At 47.5% G+C, this 27,861-nt stretch overlaps 1 protein-coding gene across 7 annotated transcripts in view; it reads left to right on the top strand.

Annotated features, from left to right (window-relative positions):
* Positions 1-26,205, top strand: part of PKNOX1 (PBX/knotted 1 homeobox 1) — a 50,096-nt gene extending 23,891 nt beyond the window's left edge. For 6 of the 7 annotated variants that reach the window (XM_019745675.2, XM_019745678.2, XM_074324781.1 and 3 more), the window contains 9 exons: positions 1,024-1,151; positions 3,196-3,367; positions 5,029-5,199; positions 10,398-10,497; positions 11,584-11,681; positions 14,329-14,457; positions 17,685-17,761; positions 20,729-20,901; positions 23,005-26,205. In XM_019745675.2, the coding sequence (XP_019601234.1) occupies positions 1,024-1,151; positions 3,196-3,367; positions 5,029-5,199; positions 10,398-10,497; positions 11,584-11,681; positions 14,329-14,457; positions 17,685-17,761; positions 20,729-20,901; positions 23,005-23,216 (1,260 nt within the window). In that variant the 3' untranslated portion in view covers positions 23,217-26,205. The remainder of the gene's footprint in view (positions 1-1,023; positions 1,152-3,195; positions 3,368-5,028; positions 5,200-10,397; positions 10,498-11,583; positions 11,682-14,328; positions 14,458-17,684; positions 17,762-20,728; positions 20,902-23,004) is intronic. The other variant, XM_074324793.1, reaches the window with a different exon arrangement.
* The last annotated feature ends 1,656 nt before the right edge of the window (positions 26,206-27,861 follow it).

Below are 27,861 nucleotides of genomic sequence, written 5' to 3'. Positions count from 1 at the left end.
TACTGGTTCAGTTTTAGTGTGTTATGCTAAATTAGCTACTGTATGGTGCTGCTCTCAGAAGGCTCAGCTCTAGGATTGTTCACATTATTTCCTCAGTGACACCCAGATTGCCAGTAGTTTTGTCTGCCCCAAATCATATTTTCTTGGGAATTTCCCAAGGCCCGAGTGCAGGCCTGCAGGACTTCCCTCGGCTTCCCACAGCCCTCGGTGTCAAGGGGGGCTCATGGCAGGGCCACAGCAGGCTCTCGTATTGCCTGGGGATCCCCCCGCCCCCAACATGCTGCTTCCTCGAGGGCCAGAGGCATGGCAGCTGGGAGCGGCAGGTGGGGGGTAATCTGCTCATGGGTAATTGCAAGTTTACTGCAGCGATTTTGTTTATTTCTGTAAACAGAATTCTTTATGTTTAAGGATTTAAATACTTTTTACCTAACTTCCAAATAACATAGCTAGTTTAAAGCAATTTAAATGATAACATCTTGAAGACTTCCTTTTATGTTTAATACTGTTTCTTTAAACACAGCTGGTCTTTGCTTTCTGAATACAGTGATTTAAAAAAGCTTTATGTTTATGTATTCCCGAAGTTTAAGGGTGGATGGGAGAATTTCAGCCCTGTCGCACATGTAGCATATTGGGTCTGAGTGGCTTGTGATAAGATAAGAAGGGCTTGGACTGCTTGCTTATCCTTGTCTTATTGTCGCGTTATCAGTGTGGTGTGATAAGGTAGAAACAGGCAGCCATTGCGTATATCCCGGTGCCCTTCAGCGGTGGACAGTGTGTGTGATTTGGAAAATCATAAGGATTTCACAGGTGTCAAACCTCGTGTTTAAACGGTTTGGAAATTTGATCTCTGTTTGAGCCATTTCATAATGAAATTCAAAGGAGCTTGTGGGTGACACGTGTTTGTATTGTTGCCAGTTGGGGATATGGCAGTTGACCATTGCCACTGTATTCCTGTTTGAGAATGGAATAGTGAGTAGCAGTTTGTTTCCTGTTCAGTAACAAATTCGCCTCCCCCTTTCACAGATGCAAGTAGTAACAGAGTTAAAAACAGAGCAGGACCCCAACTGCTCTGAACCTGATGTGGAAGGAGTGAGCCCTCCGCCTGTGGGGTCCCAGACGCCCATGGATGCAGACAAACAAGCCATTTATAGGTAACGGGGTCGCAAAGCCTGTGGGGTTAAGAGGAACAGCAAGAGCAGAAAACCTTGTTAAGTGGGGCATTGGAGCTGTTAGCTGGGCAGCGGTGAGGTGTGATGTAGGAACTGCTGAGCTGAGGTTTCCCAGTGTAAGAGGTTATTCCTAAGATCTTTTAAAAAAAGTTTTGGAATATAAATCTGCATTTTAATTGACCTCACAAAAAATAATCTTCAGGCCCAGGTAGTTTTCCTGGAGAATTTTACCAATATTATAAAGAAGCAAAAAGCAGCAAGTCTATACAATCTCTTATAGAAAAGAGATGAGAATGCTTCCCAATTCGTTTTACAAACTTAGCATCACTGATAACAAAGCCATACAAACGAAAGTACGGATAACTATCCCTCATGAATTTAGACATAAAAATATTAGCAAATTGAATCCAACAACAAAAAATAATAGGACTGGGTCTTATATTAATTTTTGCTTAAAGACTCATTAGAGCTGATTGTCCAGCTAGGTCTTATTTTCGGGGAAACATGGTATGTAGTGACCAAGTGGAGTTTATCCCGGGAATGCAAGACTAGTTCACTATTCAGAGCTCAATAACAGAAACAGAACTGGCTCTGTGTACAGAAGACATGACTGTCTACATAGAAGATCCCAGTAGCTACCAGAAAACTTCCAGGACTAAATAAGTGACTTTAATAAGGTCACAGGTTACAAGTGCAACACACAGAAACAAATTCTGTTTCTATACCAGTAACATACAATTGGAAACCGAAATTAGAAAGAAAATACATTTATAAGAGCTCCAAAAAAAATTTAGGTGTAAACCTCACAAAACACATGCAGAACCTTTATGTTGAAGACTATAAAATGCTGCTGCTGCAATGACAGTAAACCTAAGTAAATGGCAGGACATACCATGTTCATGAATCGGAAGACTAACGTAGTGAAGACGGCAGTTCTCCTAGAATCCTCCTGTACAGACTTAATGTAGTTCTAATTAAGTTTTAGCAGGATATTTCTGTACATATATACACGTTAATTCTAAATTTTGTATGGAAGTCAAAAGAGCTAGATCAGCTAAAACAATTTTGAAAACGAATAAAAGTTGAAGGAATCAGCCTATTTGATTTTAAGAATCGCTGTCTTACAGTAATTAAGACATTGTGATATTATTAAAGGGTTAGACTTGTGGACCAATGCCACAGATAGAGCCCAGAAATAACTCTACTCAAATGTCATTCATTTGACCTTTGGCAGAGGTGCAGAAACACTTCAGTGGAGAAAAGGTGGACTTTCTGACAAATGGTGTTGGAACAATCAGACATCTACAGGCAGAAAAAAAGAGTCTTGACCTACTCTCACATTTTATACAAAAGTTTACTCAAGGGGCAGCCTGTTAGCTCAGCTGGTCAGAGCGCGGTGCTCTTAACAGCAAGGTTGCCGGTTCCATCCCCACCTGGGCCACTACGAGCTGTGCCCTCCACAACTAGATTGAAACAACTACTTGTCTTGGAGCTGATGGGTCCTGGAAAAACTTACTCTTAAAGTAAATAAAAGTTAAAAAAAAAAAAATACTCAAAACGTATTATAGACCTAAATGTAGGATTTAAAACTGTAAAACTGGTATATCCATACAGTGGAATATTATTCGGCCATAAAGAGGAATGAGGTACTGATGGTTGTTACAGCATTGATGAGCCTTGAAAACATCATGCTAAGTGAAAGAAGCCAGACACGAAAGGCCACACGTTGTATGATTTCTGTTTATATGAAATGTCCCATTCTAACGGCAAATTTATAGAGACAGAAAGTAGATTCATGGTGGCCTGGGTCTGGGCTTGGGGCTAAAGTGGAGAGCGACTGCTCAGGGCACCTGGTTTCTTCTGGGGTGATGACAGTGTCCTGACACTGACCGTGGGTGTGCTAAAAACCATTGAACTGTACACTTTGAGTGAATTATATCTCAACAAATAACCCCACGTACATACATCCCAAAACATTCTCATGCAAATGTACAATGTCCGTGTTTTCTGTTTTTCTTTCCCCCAGGCATCCACTATTTCCATTATTAGCTTTGTTGTTTGAAAAATGTGAACAATCCACGCAGGGCTCGGAAGGCACAACTTCTGCCAGTTTCGATGTGGATATTGAAAATTTTGTAAGGAAGCAAGAGAAGGAAGGAAAACCCTTCTTTTGTGAAGACCCGGAAACTGACAATTTAGTGAGTAAAATAAATGTTTTTATTTTTTATGTCTTCTGAACTTAAATTCTGTTCAACAAATTTTAAACTTCCGGTTAGAGCTGCAGACCGTTTATAGGTCTGCTGAAGGGGAGAACCGTCCAGTTCATGAACTGACTTCCTTTAGCGTGTGTGTGACAAATGGCTTCTGGCCTTCTCTAGTTGCTCTTTGCTGTGATAACCAGAGAAGCTGGTTTGAGCCTGTGTCCTCGTGGATGGGGGTTCTCTTCTCCCCTAAACATTGGTACAGGTGTCTTAGGGCTGGCATGCTCTCCTGCTTTCCTTCTCAGGCAGCATGTCTGCCCAGCTTCAGCACCTGGCTTTCCCCTGATCATGGACCCATGATGGTTTTCCAGGACAGCTCTGTGTGGAGGCTCACACTGATTTGTGGGGGTGACAAGCTTATGAGATGGAAAGGCCCATGGGCACACAGCAGGGACAGGCTTACCGAAGGGCATGAGGCCCCCACTGCCTCCGAGGTCCTTCTGTGAGTGCCCTCCTCCTGGTCCCGGGCTCTAAGATTCAGGATTCTCTGTGGAGTTAACATCACTGCTGAACCCCTGGGAATGGTGCCCCTCCGTCTCCTGGAGCACAGTCAGCCGGGTCTTGGGCACGCACCTGCACTGGGTTTCTGCTAGAGCCTGCCGGCTTCCAAACCAAACCCCATCAGGGCCCTTCTCAGCGGGCTGGAGTCTTGGGACCTTTCCTGAATACATTGTCCAGGTCTTAGTTATTTTTTAAAAATGTGTTATTACATATTCAGCCCTTACAGATTTGATAGTTGAGTTGTCTAACTTTGAGTCTGTTTCCTCATCTTTGAATGGGGCTAATAGCACCTGCACCTTTGGGCTGAGGATCAGAAGCTCTCTCTGCCATCAGTGAGTGGGGAGCAGGAGCGAGAGCAGCCAGAGTGGTCCCAGGCTGGCAGGGACAAGGCTCTCCTGACTGCTGTCACAGCAAAGCTTGATGCTCGGCAATCCTTGTTACCAGTGGTTCATCCCACAGATTCGTGGGAATTGCCACACCAAGGTCACAGGAAGGACCTGAGCTTTGGGTTGTGGATTTGCAGGCAGGTTATCACTGTCAGTTAGCTACTGCTGTGGGACAAATTACCCCAGACTCAGTGACTTAATGTAAAACTGTAACACTGAGAAAAATCGTAGGAGAAAATCTTCAATGTCTAGGGCTAATCTAGGCCTAGGCAAAGGGTTCTTAGGCTTGACAGCAAAAGCATGTCCATAAAAGGCAGAGGTGATAAGATGAACTTCATCAAAGTTAAGACTTGCCATGAGGTGGGTACAGATTCCTCCTCGTTCATGGAGGAAGAACCAGGAGCAGAATGAGGGGTAGGTGCGAGTTGGTGAGGCTGGCTGGTCCTGGCACTGGACTTGCCGAGGTCGGCACCAGAAATGTCCCTTTTGTCTGCACAGCAGACGGAGTCGAAATGCCAAACCACGGGTCAGGGGGGCTGGAATGATTTGCCATTTTGTGTGATGTCTGATGCCATTCCACTTCTGCAGCACAGATGGCAGTGGCTGCACAGTGTTCAGGCTGATAACTAAGAACTGTTATACGGTGATCATTATAACTTAGCATGATGCTGCCTTTTCTCGCCTGAAAGTCTTCATTTTCTCTGCTTCTAGATGGTAAAAGCCATCCAGGTTTTGCGTATTCATCTTCTCGAGCTGGAAAAGGTCAACGAACTCTGCAAAGACTTCTGCAGTCGATACATTGCTTGTCTAAAAACAAAAATGAACAGTGAGACTCTCCTGAGTGGAGAACCTGGAAGCCCGTACTCCCCTGTCCAGTCCCAGGTATTTATGTTTGGGTCCCGCTCTACTTCCTGGTTATTGTAACACCGGTGAGGGTGGAAGTGTTGGTTCCCAAGGCCACCAACCCTTTCAGCAGTGTCGCGGGGCTGCCTTCATGGCTGTCCTGCTCAACCGTCCTCCTGGTCTCTGACCTCGGCCCGGGCTGGGAGAGATCTCTCCAGACAGACAGACAGACAGACAGCTCCCCTGGCTTTGTGTACTGAATGCAGCGAGGCCCTGATCTGTGCCCTGGACCCCATGTTTCTGGAGGATAAGTTCCAGCCATTTCTGGCTTTTTTTCTTTTTTTAGCATATATTTTTAAAAATTGTGGTAATATGCACGTATCATAAAATTTACCATCCTAACTGTTTTTTAAGTGCCCCGTTCAGTGGTTATAAGCACATTCACACTGTTGTACAGCCATCACCAACCATCTATCTCCAGAACTTTCCATCTTCCCAAACTAAAACACTGGCTCCCCGTTCTGCCCTCCCCCAACCCCTGGCACCACCATTGACTGTCTGTCTCTTTGGATTTGACGACTAGAGACCATATCTGAGGGACATCATACCACATTTGTCCTTTTGTGTTTGGCTTCTTTCACCCATTGTAATGTCCTCAAGGTTCCTTCATGTTGAACTACGATTACGTTTTAGCCGTTCTGGTCGTGTGCGGTCACACTGTGCTGTGGGTGTGCTTTGCATCTCCCTGATGGCTAATGATACTGACCGTCTTTGTGTGGGCTTCTTTACCATCTGTACATCCTCTTTGCGAGAATGTCTGCTCGTGTCTCTTGCCCATTTTCTAATTACTGTCTTCTCCCATTTAGTAGGTCGTCTTTTCATTTTGTTGATGGTTTCCTTCGCTTTGCAAAAAGGCTTTAGTTTCATGTCGTCCCATTTGTTTATTTTTTCTTTTGTTTCCTTTGCCTGAGGAGACAGATCCAAAAAGATATTGCTAAAAGTGATGTCAGAGAGTTTACTGCCTACGTTTGCTTCTAGGGATTTTATGGTTTCGGGTCTTACATATAAGTCTTTAATCCATTTTTTTTTTGGAAGGGGAACAGGACTTTATTGGGGAACACTGTGAACTTTCAGGACTTTTTTCCAAGTCAAGTTGTTGTCCTTTCAGTCTCAGTTGTGGAGGGCGCAGCTCAGTTCCAGGTCCAGTTGCCCTTGCTAGTTGCAGGGGGTGCTGCCCACCATCCCTTGCGGGACTCGAGGAATCGAACTGGCAACCTTGTGGTTGAGAGGACGCACTCCAACCAACTGAGCCACCCGGGAGGCAGCTCAGCTCAAGGTGCCGTGTTCAATTTTAGTTGCAGGGGGCGCTGCCCACCATCCCTTGCGGGACTCGAGGAATTGAACTGGCAACCTTGTGGTTGAGAGCCCACTGGCCCATGTGGGAATCGAACCGGCAGCCTTAGGAGTTAGGAGCACGGAGCTCCAACCACCTGAGCCACTGGGCCAGCCCTCTTTAATCTGTTTTGAGTTTATTTTTGTTGATGGTGTGAGAAAGTGGTCCAGTGTCATCTTTTTGCGTGTGTCTGTTCCGTTTTCCCAGTACCGTTTATTGAAGAGACTGTCTTTCCCCCATTCTTCATCCTTGCCTCCTTTGTTGTACATTAAGTGATCGTATCAGTGAGGATTTATTTCTAGACTCTATTCAACATTTTTAAATATTGACAATCCTGTTTATTAACTTTTCCTTTCATGAGTCATGCTTTCCGTGTCAAATATAAGAGCTCTTTGCCTATCCCCGGAGGTCCCCAAGATTTTCTTATTTTTTCCTGAAAGTTTTATGTTTTACACTTGTAAATCCATGACTCATTGTGAGTTAACCTTTGTATGAAGTGTGAGGGTTTAGGCTGAGTTTCATTTGTGTGCCTCTGGAGGTGCCAGTTGCTCTAGCATCATTTGTTTAAAAGGCTGTCCTTCTTACATTAAACTGCTTTCGCACCTTTGTCACAAATCGGTTGGGCATATTTATAGGGTCTATTTCTGTGTCCTTTGTTCTGTTCCATTGATCTATGTATTTATACGATATAGTCTTGATTACTATAGCTGTATAATAAATCTCAAAATTGGACAGACTGATTCCTCCCACTTTATTTTTTTCAAAACATTTTAGCTATTTCTAGTTCCTTTGCCTTTTCATATAACTTTTAGAATAATCTTGTCTAAAAAAAATGTTAGCGAGATTTTGGTAGGAATTGCATTAAACCTATGTATTATTTTAGGGAGACTTGACATCTTTACTATGTTAACTCTTCCAGTTCACAAACATGGTATGTTTACTTACACCATTTATTTATTCTATGATTTCTTTCATCAGAGTTTTACAGTTTTCAACATGTAAGTTTTACACATGTGGTTTAGCATTATTCCCAAGTATTTTATTTTTTGAGCAATTGTAAAGTGGTATTAACTTTGCCAATATATAGAAACACACTTGATTTTTATTTATTTATTTATTTGGGGGAATATTGGGGAACAGTGTGTTTCTCTGGGCCCATCAGCTCCAAGTCAAGTCGTTGTCCTTCAGTCTAGTTGTGGAGGGTGCAGCTCAGCTCCAAGTTCAGTCTTAGTTGTGGGGGGCGCAGTCCACCATCCCATGTGGGAATTGAACTGGCAACCTTGTGGTTGAGAGCTCGCGCTCTAACCAACTGAACCATCCAGCTGCCCCAGAAACACACTTGATTTTTTAAATGTTTTTCTTGTATCCAATGACCCTGTTGAACTCACTTATTGGTTCTAGAAGGTCCTTTTTATAGATTCTTTAGGATTTTCTACCTATTCAATCATGTCATCTGCAAATAGGGACAGATCTAGTTCTTCCTTTCTGATCTATATGCTTTTTATTTCCTTTTCTTCCCTTATTGCATTAGCGAGACCGTCCAGTACTATCCTGAATAGGATTGGTGACAGCAGGCATCCTTTGCTTTTTCACAGTCTTATGGGAAAAGTGTTTGGCTTTCACTATTATTTTTAATTTCAATGGTATTTTTTCCCTAGATGTCCTTTATCAAGGTGAAATTCCCTCTATTCTTATTTTTCTGAGAGTTTTTATTATGTTGAATTTTCTCAAATGCTTTCCCTGCATGGATTAATATGATTATGTAATTTTTAAAAAATTTTATTGGGGAATATTGGGGAACAGTGTGTTTCTCCAGGGCCCATCAGCTCCAAGTTGCTGTCCTTCAATCTAGTTGTGGAGGGCGCAGATCAGCTCCAAGTGCAATTGACGTTTTCAATCTTTAGTTGCAGGGGGCGCAGCCCACCATTCCAAGCGGGAATTGAACTGGCAACCTTGTTGTTGAGAGCTCACGCTCTAACCACTGAGCCATCCAACTGCCCCTGATTATGTGATTTTTCTTCTTTTGCCTGTTAATAAGTTAGATTACATTACTTGATTTTTTTTTTTTTTTTTTTTTTGAATATTGAACAATCCTTGCATTCCTGGAATAAACTCCGCTTGGTCAGGGCACATAATTCTTTTTGTATGGATTCCTGAATTCTGTTTGGCAATATTTTGTGAAGCAATTTTTGTGTCTATATTGAGGGATATTGGCCTGTAGTTATCTTTTCTGGAACAGTCTTTGTCTAGGTTTGATGTCAAGATAATACAAGCTTCAAAAAACAATTTGGAGAATAGTTCCCTCTCTTCCATTTTCTGGGAGAGATTATCAGAATCGGTATTAATTTTCCTCTAAATGTTTGATGGAATTCTTCAGTGACACTACCTCGACCTGGAGATTTCTTTTTTGAAGGTTTCTAAATTACGAATTCAGTTTCCTTAATAGTTATAGGGCTGGTCATATTATCTACTTCGTGTTGGATTTTGTCTACAATGTCAAATTTATGTGTGTCGAGTTGTTCGAAGTATTCCCTTTTTGCCTTTTGATGTCTGTGGGGTCTGTAGTGATGTCTCCTATTTCATTCCTGATATCGGTAGTTTGTCTCTGTTAGTCTTACTAGTCTTCTTTTCTGTTAGTCTTACTAGAGGTTTATCAATGTATCGATCTTTTCAAAGAATGCTGCTCTTTTTTCATTGATTTTGTTTTCTGTTGTTTTTTTAGTTTCATTGTTATCTGCTTTGATCTTTATTATTTCCTTCCTTTTGCTTGCTTTGGTTTTATCTTGTTCCTCTTTCTCTAGGTTCTTTTTTTCTTTTTGTTTTTGGAGGGCACAGCTCACAGTGGCCCATGAAGGGATTGAACCAGCAACCTTGGTGCTACCAGCACCATGCTCTAGCCAATTCAGCTAACCGGCCACCTGTCTGGGTTCTTGATATGGGAGCTTGAATTATTAATTTGGATGGCTCTACTTTTACTTTGACCAATGTGGCAGACTTTACGTGTACCTGCCAGCACTTACACATGCACATTGTAAGCTCACTACTAACCCACAGAGTAGTCGTCTCTGGATGATAACCACTTATGCTACGTAACTGCTCAAATATATGGGTGCCTGCGTGTGCCAGACCCCATGCTAGATGCCAGGTGCGGAGATCTGTTCCCTTGCCAACCACCAATCCAGCCATCACGGTCAGTGGGTGAATTCGCCCATTTGATCTAACTTCTGATGAGTAGAATCTTTGATGTGGTGTTTACAAACATTTCCATGGAGCGTGCTGCAAGCCAGGCCCAGCCCCAGCACTCCACACACATGAGCACACAGGGAGGCGGGGCTCAGATGGGCGCAGTGCTGCAGTTAGGGCAGTGCGGAGCTGTGTGGGTGCGGGGCTGACCCTGCACCGCCCTGAACCTCCCCATCCTGTGGCATCATCTTCTGAAAATACTCGTCCTGTCCAGGAGGCTTCGGTTCTTAGAAAATCAAGAGTCTGAGCCACACTGAATGGAAAGGGGTGCGATGGTATTAGGGAGTTCTGGTCTCTTAGTCATACCTCTGGGACCTTAACGTGTGGTTAACATGTCATGAGATGAAAGATAGTATGTTGGAAGCCAAACTGAAGCTAATGTCTCGGTACTGATCGTCATGTTTAATATTCAGCCAGCTTTGCATCTCTCGGTTTCCAGATACGCAAAGCGTGCTTTGTGGAAGGCTTGTCATCTGACTGTGCTCTTTGCCTCAAGCATCTTTCCTGTACTTCTGAGGCCATTAAACTGCTTGTTTTGAAGTTGTGAACACGGGTGTTCTGTTTTCTAAGAATCCCTTCTTGGTGTGTTTCTGACCTACAGCAGATTCAAAGTGCCATCACCGGCACCCTCAGCCCCCAGGGAATCGTGGTGCCAGCCTCCGCACTGCAACAGGGAAACGTAACCATGGCAACCGTGGCAGGTACGGCAATGGGAAAAGGGACACCTTTCCCTGGAGCTTTTGCAGAAGTCCTTTATAGTAGAACGGAGACATGTATAAATACCGGGGGTGCTGAACATGTGTACACGTGGACACTGGTCAGCGTTGCTCAAGCAGGAGTTCACCATCATCAGCAGTGTCTGGATGCATTGCAGACGTCACACGTGACTTGTGTTCATCTGTTGTTACCAGTATATATTATTCCAATTTTAATAGTTTTTACCTTTCTTAAAATGTGTGTACATTTTCTGGCTCCCTCTATAATTTTTAGTCAATAACAGTTCCCTAAGAGGAGTGCCAACATCGACAGCTCTCGAGTGCTTGTTTCTTGTTAATTCTCAGTAACAAACACTTGATGCAAATTGTGTTCCCTACCAAAACATACTGGGAAGCAAGGTTTTATATAGGAGTTGGAACTATAAAGCAAAACCCAATTCTAATTTTCGAATAACGTTTTTTAATTGTGCTCTTAGCAGCACCTGGAAAATCTTAAGTTGCGTCCTTAATTGATGACAAGCACATAAAAATGCAATCTTAGTCTCGGTGTTACTTGTGTAATAAGAACTACCCCAGGAAGGGGACACACTTGAGCATTCCCTAGCACACGACCACCATGAAAATGGGACGGGGCACGTAAGGAGGGAGAGAGATTTCCCCAAAAAACCCCACAGGACAGCACAAAGGGAATCCTCCACCGGGAAATAAAGCACATTTAATCAAAAAAATAACTGTAGTAAGTTGCCATTTAATGCCTATGGCCAGGTCCTTTGATACGTGCTAACTGGGGAGAGTAGAAAACAGAGGCAAGCAGAAGGAAGAGGGTGCAACCTCGGAGCCGACCGTGCCCTATGCCGCCTGTCTGCCTCTAAGGGTCACAGGGCTGCCCGTGGGCACAGTGCCCCCCCCATGGGCCTGAGCACAAATCAGCGAGCAAAGTGTTGGTCATTTGAAATGAAGTAAAAAGCTTCTCAAACTACAGTTTTTATTCCTTCCATTGTATATTGAGAAGATTGGTTTTTTAAATCACTGACATTTGAATGTAATTTAATTTTTTTCTTCCTTTTTGAGGTGGCACAGTTTATCAGCCTGTCACAGTTGTGACTCCTCAAGGTCAAGTAGTGACACAGGCGCTGTCCCCTGGTACAATAAGGATCCAGAACTCCCAGGTGCGTGTACCCTTCCTTTGGAAGGGTTCGGGGGGAGGGGAGGGGGAGTGTTGCACAGATGGGGACACAGGTTGAGCCAGACTTGAGCCGTTCCCTCTGTGTGAAGATGCTTGTCTCAGACTTGCTTCCATGTAGCCATCGTCAGTCAATCTGCAGGTCACTGTTTTGGTTTTCTTTTTAACTCTTCATCACCTTTATTGTATAAAAGTTGCGAAGTTCAGAAGAGTCTAAAGAAGCAGGAAAAAAGCTGTGCATTATACCTCCCCTCAAGCAGCCAGGGTTGTCTGGCTTGACGTTGGATTGTGTAGCTGTCTCCATGTCAGGAAATGTGGGGCCGCGTAGACGGGCTCCCCCTGTGTCACAGCAGGGCCACAGCGGCTTCTCAGACCACACCCAGCTGCCCCCACCTCTGGTGTGTGTTGGCCAAGCTTGGCCTCTGACTTTTCTGCTGTGCCCCTGCTGAGCCAGAGGAGGGCTGGTTCTCATGGTGTCCAGCCACTTGGGTGAGGCACTGCCACACCCCGGAGAGACCCTTGAGAGAGGGTTCCCCTTCCCCTCTCCTCACTGCCCAGTGGGGCCCTGCTCCAAGAAGGCTCGTCTGCTGTCCTCCCGACAGCCCACCTGCTGGGGGACACCAGCTGCCAGAGCATGGGGACAGCTTTGCAGGCAGAAGCGACAGAGCTGCAAATGCTATGACACATCGTGACCTTGGGAAGGTCCTACCCTCTCTGCTCAGGGTCCCTAAGTCTTTGGGAAAATAAGACAGACTCGATGGTCTGCCAGAACCCTCTAAGTTGTGGGGACACACCACACACACACACACACACACACACGTGTGTCACATGTAGCTGGGTTTAAGTCAGTGACAGTGTTTCTGTTGTCCGTTCTTATTTGAACGCATCAATTCCTTCTGTCTGGCAGCTGCTTGTCTTTGGTCTGCACAGGTGTTCTCTGTACCCTATGAGCAACTTTGGGACCCCCCTTGGGGACGGGGGCGTTTTCCTGCTTCAGACAGCAGATCAGACATGAGCAGGCTGGCGTGTGAAGCCAGGATTTCTACTTTTAACTTCAGAAAAAGTTTCACTGGACAAAGTCTCGCTGGGGCGGGGCAGTGGCTGCCAATGGGAGGGGGGGGCAGAGGTCACCTGGGCACACACGGGCCTCGGACACAGCAGTGGGGGTGGGGCTAGGCCCCTGCGCTGTCCCTGGGTCCCCAGCCGCCTTCCTGTCCCCGTAGCTTCTCATCTATAGTCGCTGAGAACATAAAGCAGGGCCCCATTTGCAGGGCTACCCAGGAGTAAAGTGAGCTGTTGTGAGAGGGAAACATTCTCATCAGATGCCTTACTCACCATTAGAGCTTCACTCGTCCTGTTGTTGGAGATGGAAGTTTCCTACTTATCTGAGTTTTCTCACAAAGCTTACTGGTTTCAATTACAAACAGACCGAGTTTGGATTATGTCAGTAGAACACCAGCCCTTCGGCAGGCTGGTGAGCATGACGCCCTTGCTTCCTGGGCTGGTGAGCTGCCTCTGCGCTGGTCACCTGGCCTGTCCTCCCTGTTGTTACTGCTTCCAGAGTGGCAGGGCTGGGTGTTCTTACAAAGCTGTAACGCCTGTCCGTGACAATAACAATCCTGTCATAGCTATGTGGGCAGCTCTGGGCTTTTTTCCCTCCTTTTTGGCCAAAGTTTGGGTTCTCGTGCTTCCGTAATTAGGGTGAGTAGCTTACCAGTGAGAACTGCTATGTTGTTGGGTCAGAAGCCTCAGGGTTGGTTTTATCAAGCAAGGTGGTGATGACGCCGCCGCCTGTTGTCACTCTGGTGGTTGGCATCACGGGTGAACTGGGCAGTGTGGGGGCTGGTGGGAGGGCGGTGGGGGGGCGGTGGGGGCAGGCATGGACTGGCTCCCATGCCGTCCGGCCTGCCCCCAGGACCAGTCCCTGCCATTGTGGGGCACGTGCTGACCCAGTAGCGTGTGTCCGAAGTGGCAGGGTTTGGACTCTCTTCCTATGGCATTTCTACAGAAGCATCTTTAATTATACTTGTAGGACAAACCCACTTAAAAACATTTATTTGAGAAAACGAGAAGTAACCAGGGGAATGAGATTTCGTTGATCTCTCCCTCCCCTTTCCCCAGCAGTCTTATTTCTTACAACCCTTATTCATATTGAAGACGTTCTCAGGAGCTGCCTGAAATCGCTTGTAGGCTAGGAGCTCGGATTTTATCACGTCCATTTCTAGAGGAAGCGAGACGCGAGATGAGCACAGGTGGAGGGAGAGGGCGCGGGGCTCCCCCGTGTGAGGGTGCGCACCTCAGGGTGCCCCAGGACGCCTCAGGCCCTCAGGGTGCCCCAGGACGCCTCAGGCCCTCAGGGTGCCCCAGGACGCCTCAGGCCCTCTTGGCGTCCATCGCATCTGCCCACCGGGAGAGGGCCCTGCATAGCTGAGACACTAGAGGAAGTGGTTACAGAGCGGAAGGACCCGTAGCCCAGGCACTAGCCCTGACAGCGCAGCAGTGTGTGTGGCTCTGCTGGAAACCAGCCGTTTATCCCTGCGGTCCATGGTGGTTTGCTCCATCTGAGGGCGTGACTGCTAGGATGCATCATAATTTTCTGTGCTTTCTAACATGAGTTTTCAATTGTTTCAAAGCTTCAGTTACAGTTAAACCAAGACCTGAGCATCTTGCATCAAGATGATGGCTCCTCGAAGAATAAGAGGGGGGTCCTGCCGAAGCACGCCACCAGCGTGATGCGGTCCTGGCTGTTCCAGCACATTGGGGTAAGGGCGGCTGCGCGGGTACCCAGGCCCCCCGGGACCTGACTGTCTGGGCCAGGAGGCCTGGTTTGAAGTATCTGTATTTTTTAACTGTCCCTAGTGGGTTCAGCGTGGGACAGAGGGGAGGGTTACCAAAAAATGAGGACGTCACTTCAAGAAACTTAAATGAGGAGGCTCCTGGTGAAAAGGGACTCGTTCAGCTTGCGTGAACTGTCTGCGTGTACGTGGGGGAGGCTCCCGTGGGGTGACTGGTGAGGGAGGTCAGGGGGAAGGGGGAAGACGAGGCTTTTGGGCAAAACCTCAGAAAAGAGCGCTATTTCCTATGTTGGATTTTTAAGGACGCTGTGCTAAGGTCGGAGGGAGAGCGGGGCAGCTGGGCGTGGCCAGGGCTGCAGACGGCCTGCTGACCTTGAGATGGCGCTGGCCAGCAGCGGCGCCGTCACACCCCGTCTGTCAGCACCTCACTTCCTCAGCGGGGTCCGGGCCGTCCTCTCCGCGAAGACGCCCTGTCTTGGGAAGCACACACTTGCTGATGGAGTTAACGGGACAGATGAGCTCATTACCAAGTTGAGTCCCTCAGACCTCAGGCTACTAACTTCAGGGGAAGTGTGTGACCCAGAGTGGCTTCTGGCAGTGCCATTCAGCCTGGCGGCCAGGGTCAGGGCTGACCAGGGCGGCGGTGAGCAGCGGGCGAGGACAGGGACTTCTGCGTGGCAGGCGTGTCGGGGCCGTGGGAAGAGCCTGCCGGGGCGCAGGTGCCGAGGCCATTCCTGAGGTCCGGGGGACACAGGAAAGGAGTCTAGCAGGCGGCTGCCCCGTGCGCGGTTCATGAGAACCAGCTGTCCAGCCAGCGCTCCCTGAGGTTTTCTCTGCGTGCGTGCGGCCGCCTGCTCCTTCAGCAGCCCTGCCCCCGGGCTGTCCCTGAGCGCGGGGCTCGCTTGTCCCCCGTCTGCCCCTCTCCTCCCTGCCCTCGTTATCTGCTCATGCCTTTGGCTACTGGCCGCGTCCTCTCCAGGCCCATTCTTGTCTCCATCCCGGTGCTGAGGCTGTCGGCTGAGGTGTCGGGAGGGGGCCCGTCTCCCCAGGCCCTTCCTCTGCCCTCACCCTTTCTTGGTGCCCGCCATCTGCGTCCAAAGCTTGTATTGGTCCCTTGGTGCCTGTGTCCATCCTCACCCTGAGTGTGAGCCCCAGCACCCTGGCTCAGCCGTCTCGCCTCCCTCTGGGTTTGGCCCTTGTCACTGTTGCTTGCCCCCCGGCCTCTGGTTGGCATTGGGCTCCTCTGAGGAGTAGGGACCCGGGAGACTGGCTCCCAGCTTTGAGTTGGCAGGTGATGTCACTGAGCAGTCCTGAGGGGGTGACCCTGAAGGAGCCCCGAGCTTCTCCCTCCTCTGCTGTCTGTCGTCCACGGAGCTGCTCCCGCCAGCAGGGCTGGTAATATGTCTGGACAGGGAACTGTGGCCGCGTCTAGAAATTTGTCCTGAAAAGATTCTCCAGACAGTGAAAGATTTGATGAATAAAATGGTACAGTGGTGTTCATTTACTAACGAGAAACTAGTTGGTGTGTGGATTAGAACGTATCAATCGGATGGAATATCATACAACTAGTTAACAAGGTAAACGGGGCTGTGAGCATCAGAAGCCTCAGGTAGATGGAAGGAAGTGAGTAGTAGGGCAGACGTGCTTTGAAATATGTTGTGATTGTTACCAGCCGTAAATAAACCTGTAATGTAGTGACTGGAACATGCACCAGTCAGTGGGGGGATTGGGTCGTTTCCCGTTACGTTTCCTTTAACGTGTTAATAATGTCTAAAACAGTAACCCTGCTAGTAGTCTCGGTTAAAATACCACTTTTCCTCCTGAGAAGCATTTTCTGTCTCCTCGTGCCCTCATTTCTCTGAAATACTATCCTCTCCTTGTAGCTTTCCTGATACTCGAGGGCAGCATTTTGGGTTTTTCTGTTTGTTTTCCCATTTGTGTACTTAGGTTTCCTGCCCCCTCTTTATTTCATGAGCTTTTTAAAGGGCAATGGCATGTTTCTGTTTCCAAAACCTGTACTTCGGGGCCATATGCTCGCGTGTGGAATCAGCTGAGTTACTGCCAGCGGGTTCAAAGATACAGAAGCCCCTGCGATCAGCCTGACACTGTTCCTGATCACTGTCACAGGCAGTGACTGCCAGTGTCCTGAGTGGTCTCGTCAGGTAAAGGCCAGATAACCCCACACCTGACTTTGCTTCCTCACGCTCTGGGGTTCGGGTTGGTCCGACATAAGAGACGTTGGTGCATGTAGATTTTAGAGTGAATGTCTTGCTGGTTTCTACATGGGGGCAGTAATCAGCTGTGGAGAAATTATTACTATAGACAGAAATTAGTTTCCTTCGGTACTTCTGTGAATTCTGAGATTTACTTCTGGTTTAATTCTGTTTTTTACAGTGAAATGTTTTAATCGTATGTAAAAGGAAGAGGGATATAACAGACGCCCCCCCAGCCCGACCCCAGGCCTCTGTTAGCCTAGCAGAGACTGTCCCTGAAAGCTGTAGAGGACACGAGTCCATCCCAGTGTCCATTTCTTCTCGAGGTACCCATGATAGAGACATGTCACCCCAAGTGACGGGCCTGGAGCAGCCTGCCTGGCCCCTTTCCTGCCACCCCTGTTTAACCAGCTGTAAGGTCGGGGGAGCTTATAAACTCCGTGCCTCAGTTTCCTCATCGGTAAAACTGAGGTGACGACAGTGTCTGTCTCAGAGCATGCTCGTGAGGAATCAGGGCATTACTGTAGAATGTGCAGGGCGGGCCTCGCTGGGGCAGAGGTTTCGTGGGTCAGACTCAACCATTTGTCCACTTTAAATGGATGCAGTTTATGGTTCATGAGTTATGCGTCAGTAAATAGACACAGAAACCCTGGACCATCTCAGGTGCCCGGACAGTGCCCGGACGTGACAGCCCAGTGGCCGTGCTGGGCCATTGTCCCCATCAGAGCCTGACTCTGACCACACTGCCTGTGCTTTCCCCAGCTGCTGCCGCACCTCCCGGGAGGTCTCGGGCAGCCAGGAGAAAGACTTCATGTTGTTTGGGGCATTTCTAAAAAGTCACAAGACTAAAGTTAGGTTTTCACCAAAAGCAGCCTGGATACTTGTCAGTTATTTACAAATGATTACTATATGCCTGTTTTATCTGATAATCTCGGTTCCTCTTTAAAAGCTGAAGTTCACGGTGACGCTTTTTATTTTTAGCATCCCTACCCAACAGAAGATGAGAAAAAACAGATTGCTGCTCAGACAAATTTGACACTACTCCAAGTGAACAACTGGTAAGACGTGCTCGCTTTCTAGAACTGTGCTGGTCCACTTCACAGAACACGTGGAAATAGTGACATTTGGTTGCACATAGACGAACGAGTTCTTTCACCCAGCAAGACTGGTCAGAGTGCTGGAATCCGTGGCAAGCCACTTAAGAATAAACCAGCACACACTTTGAACTTGCATGTTGAATGACCAGCACCTCCCTGTGGGCTTCTTGCCTGCGTCCGTCCTACGTGCCTGATTAGAAATGTGTTTCTCTGTTGCCTTACTAACCCCAGGCCCCCACGGTCAGTCAGAAATGGGATGTGTTCGTGGCTGAGCTTCTCTAGAAGGGCGCTGGATGGCCGAGATGAGCAGTCCTGACCTCTGGTGGCCCCTCGGCAGCCTCCCACCTTTCAAACCCTTCGTCAGCTATGATTGGGGGTGACAACCCTCAGCCGCCCATGTGTGGCCTTCCCCGCGGCCAGGGTGCTGAGAGGGAGCCTCCCAGGACAGTGTTCCTTTATTAAGGAAACCTCCTGGCCTAGATCTGTGGCACACCTGACTGAGGACGCCTGGGCCCTGACCACGGCTTTTCCCCTCAGCACTTAATTTTGTCTCTAGCCATGACTTTCATTTTTATTTACTTATGATTCAGGCGTAGGAAATGATTTTAGCTTAATAAAATTGGCACGTGTGAAAGAAAAGAAAGCACGAATTCTACCACTTGTGAACATGGTTATCTTATTTTAACTGGTACAATTTAAAATGGAAGGTCAGGGAAGTCCCCATATAACTGATAAGCCCCCCGAGTTATGCAGATACACACACAGGAGGCACGTGTGGCACTGTGCTGACTAGTTGCATTGTCCTGCCTCTGAGCCGTCAGTTTTGGTTTGGGGAGCAACAATAGACCATGCTATTTGAATTATTTCCTGCTAAATCGCTCTCTCTCTCTTTTTTTTTTTTTTTTTAATTTATTGGGGTGACAATTGTTAGTAAAATTACATAGATTTCAGGTGTACAATTCTGTATTACATCATCTATAAATCTCATTGTGTGTTCACCACCCAGAGTCAGTTCTCCTTCCATCACCATATACTTGATAAATCTTTTTAAGTAAACTGTTAACAGAAACCTCAGTTGCACGTTATTGCTGCTGTGCTGTTGTGACATCCTAGTGTGTCCCAGTAGTTCTCTCATGTGCTCTTGTGTTGACACTTGTGTTTTGGTTTAGTCATGACAGTGATTGATTGGTTGATTGATTGATTGGAGGGTGAATGCTGACAGTTACTTCTTTGGTCTCCTGATGCTTCTGTCACCATTCAGCCCTCAGCTGACTTTTCTTTGTTTATTGACTTCCTCATGTTCCCTGACTTGCTACTCTGTGTTGGTCACAGGATTGTCTTATCTAGAAGGTTTAACATCAACTTTTACCTTTTAAAATTACTAACAGTTTAATAACATGACTTTCATAAATTCTAAAATTTCCAAAATCTTTTAATTACTATTTGTAGCTACTTTTACTCTTTGTGACTTTTTCTTTACTCTTATATTCGCAAAAGTTATATCTGGGACTGAGGCTGAGCACAGCCCTCGTTAGCTTATGCCTCTGCCTCGTAGCAGCTTTGCAGAAGGGTGAGGCAGCAACAGCGGGCTTCTGTCCAAGATGCCGCTGGAGCCAGGGGCGCTGCGGGCTGTCGTGAGGTCTCCTGGTTCAGGTCGTGCTTGTGCCACAGGGACCGAAGATGCACTCTGAGTGAGGCTCTGGGGCGGCTGTCATTGTTATCAGATGTGTCCACATGCAGTTTTACATGTTCTCGAGTCTTCAGATTTTAACGTGAAGCAGTCTTAGAGTCAGTCTACTTCTAGTCTGTCGTTTTGCATGTGGGCCTCAAAAGAGAAGCTGCCACGCCCTGACAGACAGATTTGACCTCTGCTCCACGCAGGACGTGCTGCCCGGCCATCCCGAGCTCAGCTTTCAGTGGGTTAGCACAAGAGACTAGCAAGAGGTTGGTTCTCTCTGTCTGTCCCTCGGAATCCTGAGACCAAACGACAGAACAGCTCCCCAGGCTTGGTGGGTGTGGTTTTCTGTCCTGGGTCAGGCTGATGTGAGTCAGCTCTGCGGGACAGCTGTGGCTCTCCTGCCACCACAGGTCATGGGGTATAGACGGATGGGCACAGGAGCCGTTTTCTGGGCCCTCCAGACACTGCGGGCGAATCACTGCCTCGCTCTCCTGCTTTCCCACAGTGGGAGGCAACAGCCAGGGTCCTGGGAGGGCTGGGAATTAAGGAAAGCAGTCTTTCTCCCCATCTTTAAAACTTACTGCCGGATCTGTTTCTGTGAAAGCACATTCTGCCTTGCTTGCTGCTCGAGCGCTTTTGCGGCTATGTGGCCCTCAGTCTCAAAGAGCAGCAGAAATCCATTTGATTTTATCCCGGTGCTAGCTGCATGTCTAGGGCAGTTGGGTGACTCGTGACTTCCCCATCTAAGAAGTAGCTCCCCACTCAGAATAGTCTTTGGAAAAGAGGGACTCCTGCCTGAGTCCACGCTCAGTGGTCAGGATGGAGCCAGCGACTGCATGCTCCAAGGTCGGGCCTTGTCCTCAGGGACGCACAGCGAGGCCACGTGGGACGGGTGGTGCCGTTGTAACCTGTGTCTCCCTGAGAGAAAGTGATGTCACAGGCACACCTGACAGTGTCCACACTGCATGATGACTATCACCTTCACAAAGGTGGACTAAATCAAAGTGGAGAAGGGGTGATGGGAAGGAGGAGGTGGTCTTAGACCAGTGAGCGGTTTTAAAACCCGCTGGACACGTGGCTAATGGACGTGTGCCTGGCGTCAGTGTCTGCTGGGCTGGCGTCGGAGCTTTTCCGACCGGCTCGGGCGGTCCTAAAGCAGCTCGTTCCCTAGAGGCCCTTGTTGCTCCTGCACAGGCCTTCCCAGAGGCCGCTGTGCTGACAGCTGTTCCTTTGTTGGCCCCGATGTGTAGGTTCATCAACGCTAGAAGACGGATTCTTCAGCCCATGTTGGATTCAAGTTGTTCTGAAACTCCAAAAACAAAGAAGAAAACTGCTCAGAACAGGCCAGTTCAGAGGTTTTGGCCCGACTCCATCGCATCAGGAGCTGCACAGCCAACGTCCGGTGACCTTGCCATGTCGGAAGGTACGGGCTGGCCCAGGGTGCGCGCGGTAACACTACAGGGTGGTGATGAGACTTCGGCACGAAAGGCCGCAATTGACCACTGCGTCTGGGAGTGTAGGGAACGTGAAGTGTGTGCAGTTGCCTGGTTTTGCATCTGAGGCGTGAGAAAGGCCTTAGCTGTGGACGTGTCATTCTGGGTGCCAGTGTGGAAGGGGCGCCAGTGCTAGGGACCAGACAACACTCAGCATGAGACACAATCCACACCCAAGACCCAGCGGCGACTGCCCTGTCCTGGCTCCTTCCCACCTTTCTCTTCCCTCGCACTCGGGGCAGAGTGTGGCATTGTCGCATTTTCACACCTGGCCCTTTGCGTCTTTCCCTTTTAGTCCCTTCAGCCTGTGTCTCACTTTTGCTTATCCGCTTTGACCCGTCCCTCTCTCCCCAGTCACAGGCCACCCCTCCGACATGTTTAAGGTGCATCTTTCTGGTTTGTGTGCATGTATTTTTAAACGTATACCAACGGTGCTACCATCTCGTTCTCACTTTTTCATTCTCCATCTTTTTTCACTCAGCAGCGCGCTGTCACTAAGTTAGGAAAGTTTGGGCTGTTATTTCTTCAAATATATTTTGTCTTCCCCCCCCCGCCCCACCCCTTCAGGATCCCTACTGCCTGCATGGTAGGTGGTTAAAAGTGACACAGTTACAGACGCTCTTTCAGGTTTGGATTCTTTTCTGTTTCTCCGCGGATCGTTCCTATCCCCACCCGTCGGCTTCAGTCTCTTTCTTGTGCTGTGTTGAATCTTCTCCAGCCCCCGCGGCGGGCTTCTCACGTTACACATGTAGCTTTTGTCTCTAGGAGTTCCACGTGAGTCTTGGATGTCTCTCATGGGTCTCCTTAAGTGCCGAGCACAGAGAGAACAGTCGCAATACCTCCTTGGGGCCCATCTGTTGATTCTGTCCCGTCAGTTCTGGTCGGTTCCCACTGATGCGTTTTCTCCTCATTCTGGACTGTTCTCTGCCCGTTGCTGTGCCCGGGGATCTCTGGCTGGGGCCAGGGACTGGGAACGACCACAGGTCTTCCTGAGCGCGGCTCTGGGGCTCAGTCCGTCAGGACAGTCTGATCCTCTTGGGCCTTTGGGATTCCTTCTTGTTCTCTGAGCCCAGCAGTGCCGTGTTCCAGGCTCTTTGCCCCCCACAATCGAGCAAGACCTTGAGAGCGCCCCCTGGGCCCGTGCACTGGCTGTGTCCAGTGTGGCTCTCAGCCCTGGACACTGTGCTCAGTCCTTCCCCAGCCGTGCTGGCCCGGGGCTTGGGATGGGCCCGTCACAGTGGGCCATGAATCATGCTTATTTTGTTTCCACCTAATCCCTCGAGTCGTGGCCTGTGCGTTTAAAGCTCTGGCTTCATCGTGTGGGTTTTGATATGTAGTGATCCTACATTCATATTCAAACCATTTTTTGTTTTCTCTTTTCATCCAATAACTAGAATGGTATTATTTCTCTCTCTCTGTCTCGCTCTCCTCCCTTCCACCTCCTTTGGAAAAGGCAGTATGTATCTATTAGGGAAGAAGTGCAAATAAGAATATGCAGTGGAAACAGAGCTTTCCTTCATCCCGACATCTGTTCTTCTCGAGACGAACGACCCTTATCGCCGTGTCCTGTCCACGCCCCCAGCGCGCATGTGATGTGGTATTCTGTGCACAGACATGAGTGAGCCTTTTCCCCAGACATGAACATAGCCTGTAATGGTGTCTCCTCTTGCTTTCACCACTGGTTAATACATCTGGAGATTTTTACAGGTGAACACATGCCACCTCCAGTTCCCAAGATGGACAGGGCTTGGCACATCCCAGCTTTCTTGTTTCCCCTTTCAGATTGGTCTTCCCTGCTCCGATTGTGTTCCCTCTGCTTTGCTTCCCCAGTTACGTCCATCTTGGCCTTTCTCCCGCCTTCTCTGGTCTCTCTTGTTCCCTTTGTGGCACTTGGTTTCCAAGGGCAGAGGCCACATCCCAGAGCCACACGGGGTCTTAACATGAGGTCAGATGAGCAAACAGCACTCAGCTAGGGGACAAGGCATCTTCCCACACGAGCGCCTCTGATTCGTGACCACCCCACTCTGCCGCAGGCGCCGTGGTGACCATCAGCACGCCTGTGAGCATGAATGTGGACAGCCTCCAGTCCCTGTCCTCGGACGGGGCCACCCTGGCGGTGCAGCACGTCATGATGGCGGAGCAGAGCGAGGACGAGTCGGTCGACAGCCCGGGGGCCGGCGGGGCCGCGCTCACCCCCGCCCACATCAGCGGGCTGGTCCTGGAGAACAGCGACTCCCTGCAGTAGGACCGGCGGCCAGGACCCAGCGGCGGGCCTGGCTTTCGACAGTTTGCACAGCAAACGTTTTACACGGTTTTGTTTCTACCCTGTTTTATATGTAGATATAGAAGCGTGCACTTTTGTATTTCACGGTGAGCTTTGGGAGCGTCTGTGCGGAGCGGCGAGTTCTCTCACGTTGTGTGTGTGCGTGCGTGTGCGGGGGGCGGGGGGCTTCAAGGAAATTCTTTAAAGGTTTAACGCTAAAAATGTGATGAATGACAAACACCCCCGTGAGCCCCTCATTAGCTGAAGGAATAGTGTTGCCATTTTCTAAAAAATTATGCAGTTTTCATTGAGTTCCGTGGTTAAAGCAGGTCTCAGTGGGCTGATCTGTTTGTGTAGCCCATGGATTTGAAAGAAGCTGCTGCCGGTGCGAGGTGGATGACAGCACGACAACAAACGGAGTGACTTCGTGGCAAATGCACAGCAATCTAAACACGTTCAAGTTCTCTCCTATTCAGTGAGCCTGTTTCGTTTGCTATCTATAAAAAGAAACTCCTATTTTTACCTTGCTGGAATTATTGGATAAAAAGCTATTTTTATAAATTCGTTATGAATTGGACTATGACTATATTGAGGATGAAATTTCTAGAGAAGAAACCCTACATGCTTACTATTTCCATTTGGAGTGTTCTGAATTGACCAAATTTAATGAACTTGCCCTAAGTCAGCTAGGGTAGTACTTTGCATTTACTACTATAAAAGAAACAACTATTTAATGAAATTTTGATATCTTCAAATTTTGGTTTCTAAGTAAATGCTCAGATTGCATTTTACACTTGATCTAAACATGTATCTAAAGATATTTGCTACATAGAACTTAGGTAAGTTAAGTGAAATGGTAGCCAGTAATCAGTTAAAAGCTCTTACCATACATATTTCAGTCTAATTTAAATTTGACTACAGTTCGATGGTGACTATACCATGTCAGCTGTGTATTGTTTTAGAATTTTTTAGTCAGCCATGTTATGCATAGAATGTTTATTATAAACTAATATAAAATGTTCTCTATCCCACTGGCTCAGAGCTAGGATATAACGAACATTCACTTCGTCACATAATTGACAGTTATCCGTGAAGTGACAAACGCGTGGGATGGTGCTGATGGAGTGACACGGATTCTCGTGTGGGGTACACGCGTGGCTCAGTCCCGGGGTCCACGCTTTCTCCCCGTACACGTTGCTCTGGAATTCCCCGAGCCCGCCCCTGACTCGCTCCCATGGGATTCGGAATAGTGTTAGGAGTCCCATTTCCTGGTGACAAGAGGAACCAAAAACGCAGACTGGTTTTGTTTGCTTGGGTTGGTTGGTTTTCATCTGTTCACTTGTGGGTGAGGCTTTTTCTCTGAGGAAACGGGGCACCTTGTTTCGTAGAGAAGGGCTTTATATAATCTTAACTGGGGTGCCCGACGCTCGGCGTGTCTCTAACGGATGGTTTCATGGTTGGGAAGGTCACCAGTTCTTGCGATTCAACAATAGTAATGAGTTCTGGACCCAGGTTACTTTGAGGGATATTTTGAGCTAGTGCAGAATTTTTTCTGGGACTGACTTCTCCTTCAAAATTTATTAATTAAAGTTAATCCTAGGAAAGTCCTTCTTAGATAACCTAGAAGACAGCAAGAAATAATAGACATTTCTTTTAAAACATTTCAGCTTTAAAAAGAAAAACTTGACTATCAACTCTTTTAGGGAGAGAAGAACATTCTTAAGCAGCTATTGAATTCCTTATTTATAAAAGTTTTTAATATTTTAAGTCTACACAAGTGTGAAAGGTCATTTTAGCTTTACTTCAGACTGTTGGATTTCTTCAGAGCAGGACCTGTGGAAGCCAGCCAGCCCCCCGTCCTCTCCTCCCTCCCCTCCCTTCAGGTTCGTGAAAACATTCTCAGAACGTGGCTCCTCACAGGCCTTCCCCCAGCAGAAGCCAAGCCCACTGGAGCAGCCAGTGGTTAGCTGAGGCCGCACAATCTGTGTCAGTTTGGGTGCAGGGCCATGTCGGGGTTGTCCCCCCCCCAGCTGGCCTGAGACTCCACCTTCTGTGCCCGGTGACATTGGCGTGTGCCCTGCAGCCCAAGTGGGTGTCCTTAAGTTCCAGGGTGTTGCTGCATTCAGACTAGGGTAAAGGTCATTTAGAGAGAGGACACCTGTGCACGTAGCCTGAGGTTCCTTTAACCTCTCCCCAGTAACCACCCGACCGACCACCTGACGCAGCAAGCTGTCAAGGTTGCTAAACCGCCGCCCAGCACATTTGCTGTCAGTTTGCACCTTATGAATACCCATTTTTCTGCCCTCGGACATCTGAGAGAATCTGTAGAGTACAGCCCACTGTGCTTTCGTTGTCACCAAGCAGATCTGATCGGACTTCGTTCTTGTTAGGTTCTTTCCTGATCATGAAGGATGCTTTTGAATGTGTTTTGAGCCCCGAGGGCAGCACGCTGGTGCACACGCTGCTCAGCTGACCGCAGGTAGCGGCACCAGCACCGGCTTTGCCAAGCCCAGCGAGCCCCCTGAAGGACGCACCCAGCTCTGTCTTTTGGTTCCAGGTAGCTCAGCAGGTGTAAGCATCTCTCCACGTGCAAAGGAGAGTGAGCGTGGCACCAGCTTGTTCAGACCACAGAGCAGCAAAGCTCAAATCTCACCCCTGGGGCTTCGGGAGTCTGTTCTGTGTCACCTGTCGGGTGACCCGACTCTGACCTGTGTGACAAAGTGTTGGAGCACTTTTTTCTTTTAGACAAACTACACATACTCGGAAGGTGTGAAAGGCCCATCTCTGGCAGTTAGTGACAGAAATTACTCAGCAATCTTCCTTTGTTTTAGTTGTTTGGTCTATGAACTGACAATCTTTAAAATGTGAATACTGTAACAATATGTTTTCTTGGATTGTTGTCTTTAAAAGGGATTTTTGTGAAGCAATTGGTTTATCAAAGCAGAAAAATTAAAAATAGAAACAAGCCTTATGGATGTTTTATTTTCTAAAGCTCATGTCACCACAAGCTGCTTTTCTGTTTCAAGTAAAACATTCGGATTGTTGACGTGTTTGCTGGTGACACTTAGGGTCCATAGTGACCCCTGTACATTTTAAAAATGAGAATTGCACTGCACGGCAGCCTCCAGAGCCATTCGTTTTTCAAGAATCGTAGATTACTTCAGTTAGTCCTTGGTTTTCCAGGGAAAAATTGGAATGTTTTTATTTGCTTTTTTATTGTATTTTATCATAAATCTAATTTCTTTGACATTAATGAGAAGAAAATGATTCATCAGTGAGGCATCGCCTTTCATGGGTCATGTAACTGAGGCCGTCGCTGGATGCCCTGGAGAGGGGCGCTGGGACAAGTCCAGAGCGGTGTCTTCTTTGTGGTCCAGTGTATGGACTTTGTGCTCCAACTGTATGCTTCGAGGCCACCGTGAGTCAGCAGACTCAAGTGTTTTTTAAAAGTGCACCTAAAATTGTCAATCTTGCTGGAGGTTTGGCTCCCACCTGTGAAGTGTATTGTTTCAGGAAAAGTTCTCTTTGATTTGATAGAAAGTGAGTCACTATGTTCTCTCACCAACTCTGTAGGTCAGAGGTGAGAGGGTGGGCCTGAATTTTAACCAGGTGAGACCTCGGCCCAGCCCTTGACCGGCACCTCCAGGCTTTCAGTGCTTTGTTTAATAAAAGGGAAGAAATTGGTTTATACGGTTTATTCTAGTTCAAAAGTACTATTTATGACTAGTGGAATTCTGGTCTCTAGAGAGAGATGAGTAAATAAGTAATGATCCAGCAAATCCTGAAAATAAGAAATATAGTTGGATTAAATGTTTAGTGTTCACATTTTGTTGCATTTTGCAGATGTCCTTAATAACGTAGATTATGTTTGGCCTACATGCGTTGCCGGATACACTCTAAGAAGAAATTCTTAGCATAAACGATTTTTGCCCTTTTTACAATTTGGTCCTCTTAAACCTTCATTGAGACCTAGGATGGGTGTGCTATTTTCTAACTGAAATTTGCAAAACTAGAGCACTGTATCGTCTAGATACACGTGACTTACCACAGTGCGCGCTGGTCTGGGAGGCGGGCCTGTGGGCCCTGGGCCGGCTGTCCATCATGCGGCCCAGGCCAGGGCTGGCTCTGCAGAGGGTCCCAGCAAGGTCTTGTGCAGCTCTGCCCTCGTTAGTCTATAGAGGACTAGTTAGTGTTGTTAACTGAATAACTTAGTAGGTATTTTACATACAGATAGTATGTGGAAGGCATTATCTTGCACAGAGGTTTGTTTTTTCTCTCATGATTTAAATGAACCTAAGACTTCAGCCTGTAAAAGCCAATGATGGCTTTAGTACAAACCAGGAATTCTCTTATCCCACTGCATTTGAAAGGAAACTTTTAATGATGTTGATGGCTTTAGTTGCTTAGACGGTTTTAGGAAATGGCTGGTAGATAAAATCAGGTATATTTTTAAAACATTTTGCTGTATGTCACCTCGTTTTTTTCTGATATGATCTCTACACAGCATCCATGTCAGAGTAAGCTGTGAATCCCTTAGTGGTTTATGCTCTGGCCGTATTAGTGTAGCCCCGAGTTTGCAAACCAGAAGGTTGTGCCAGAGAACAGCCAGGGGCTGGAGGAAATGGTC

Source organism: Rhinolophus sinicus, linkage group LG01, assembly GCF_036562045.2.
Source record: "Rhinolophus sinicus isolate RSC01 linkage group LG01, ASM3656204v1, whole genome shotgun sequence".
In the NCBI taxonomy this organism is placed as follows: domain Eukaryota; kingdom Metazoa; phylum Chordata; class Mammalia; order Chiroptera; family Rhinolophidae; genus Rhinolophus; species Rhinolophus sinicus.
Note: the sequence above shows the minus strand (reverse complement) of the source record. Positions and strands in the feature narration are given on the sequence as shown.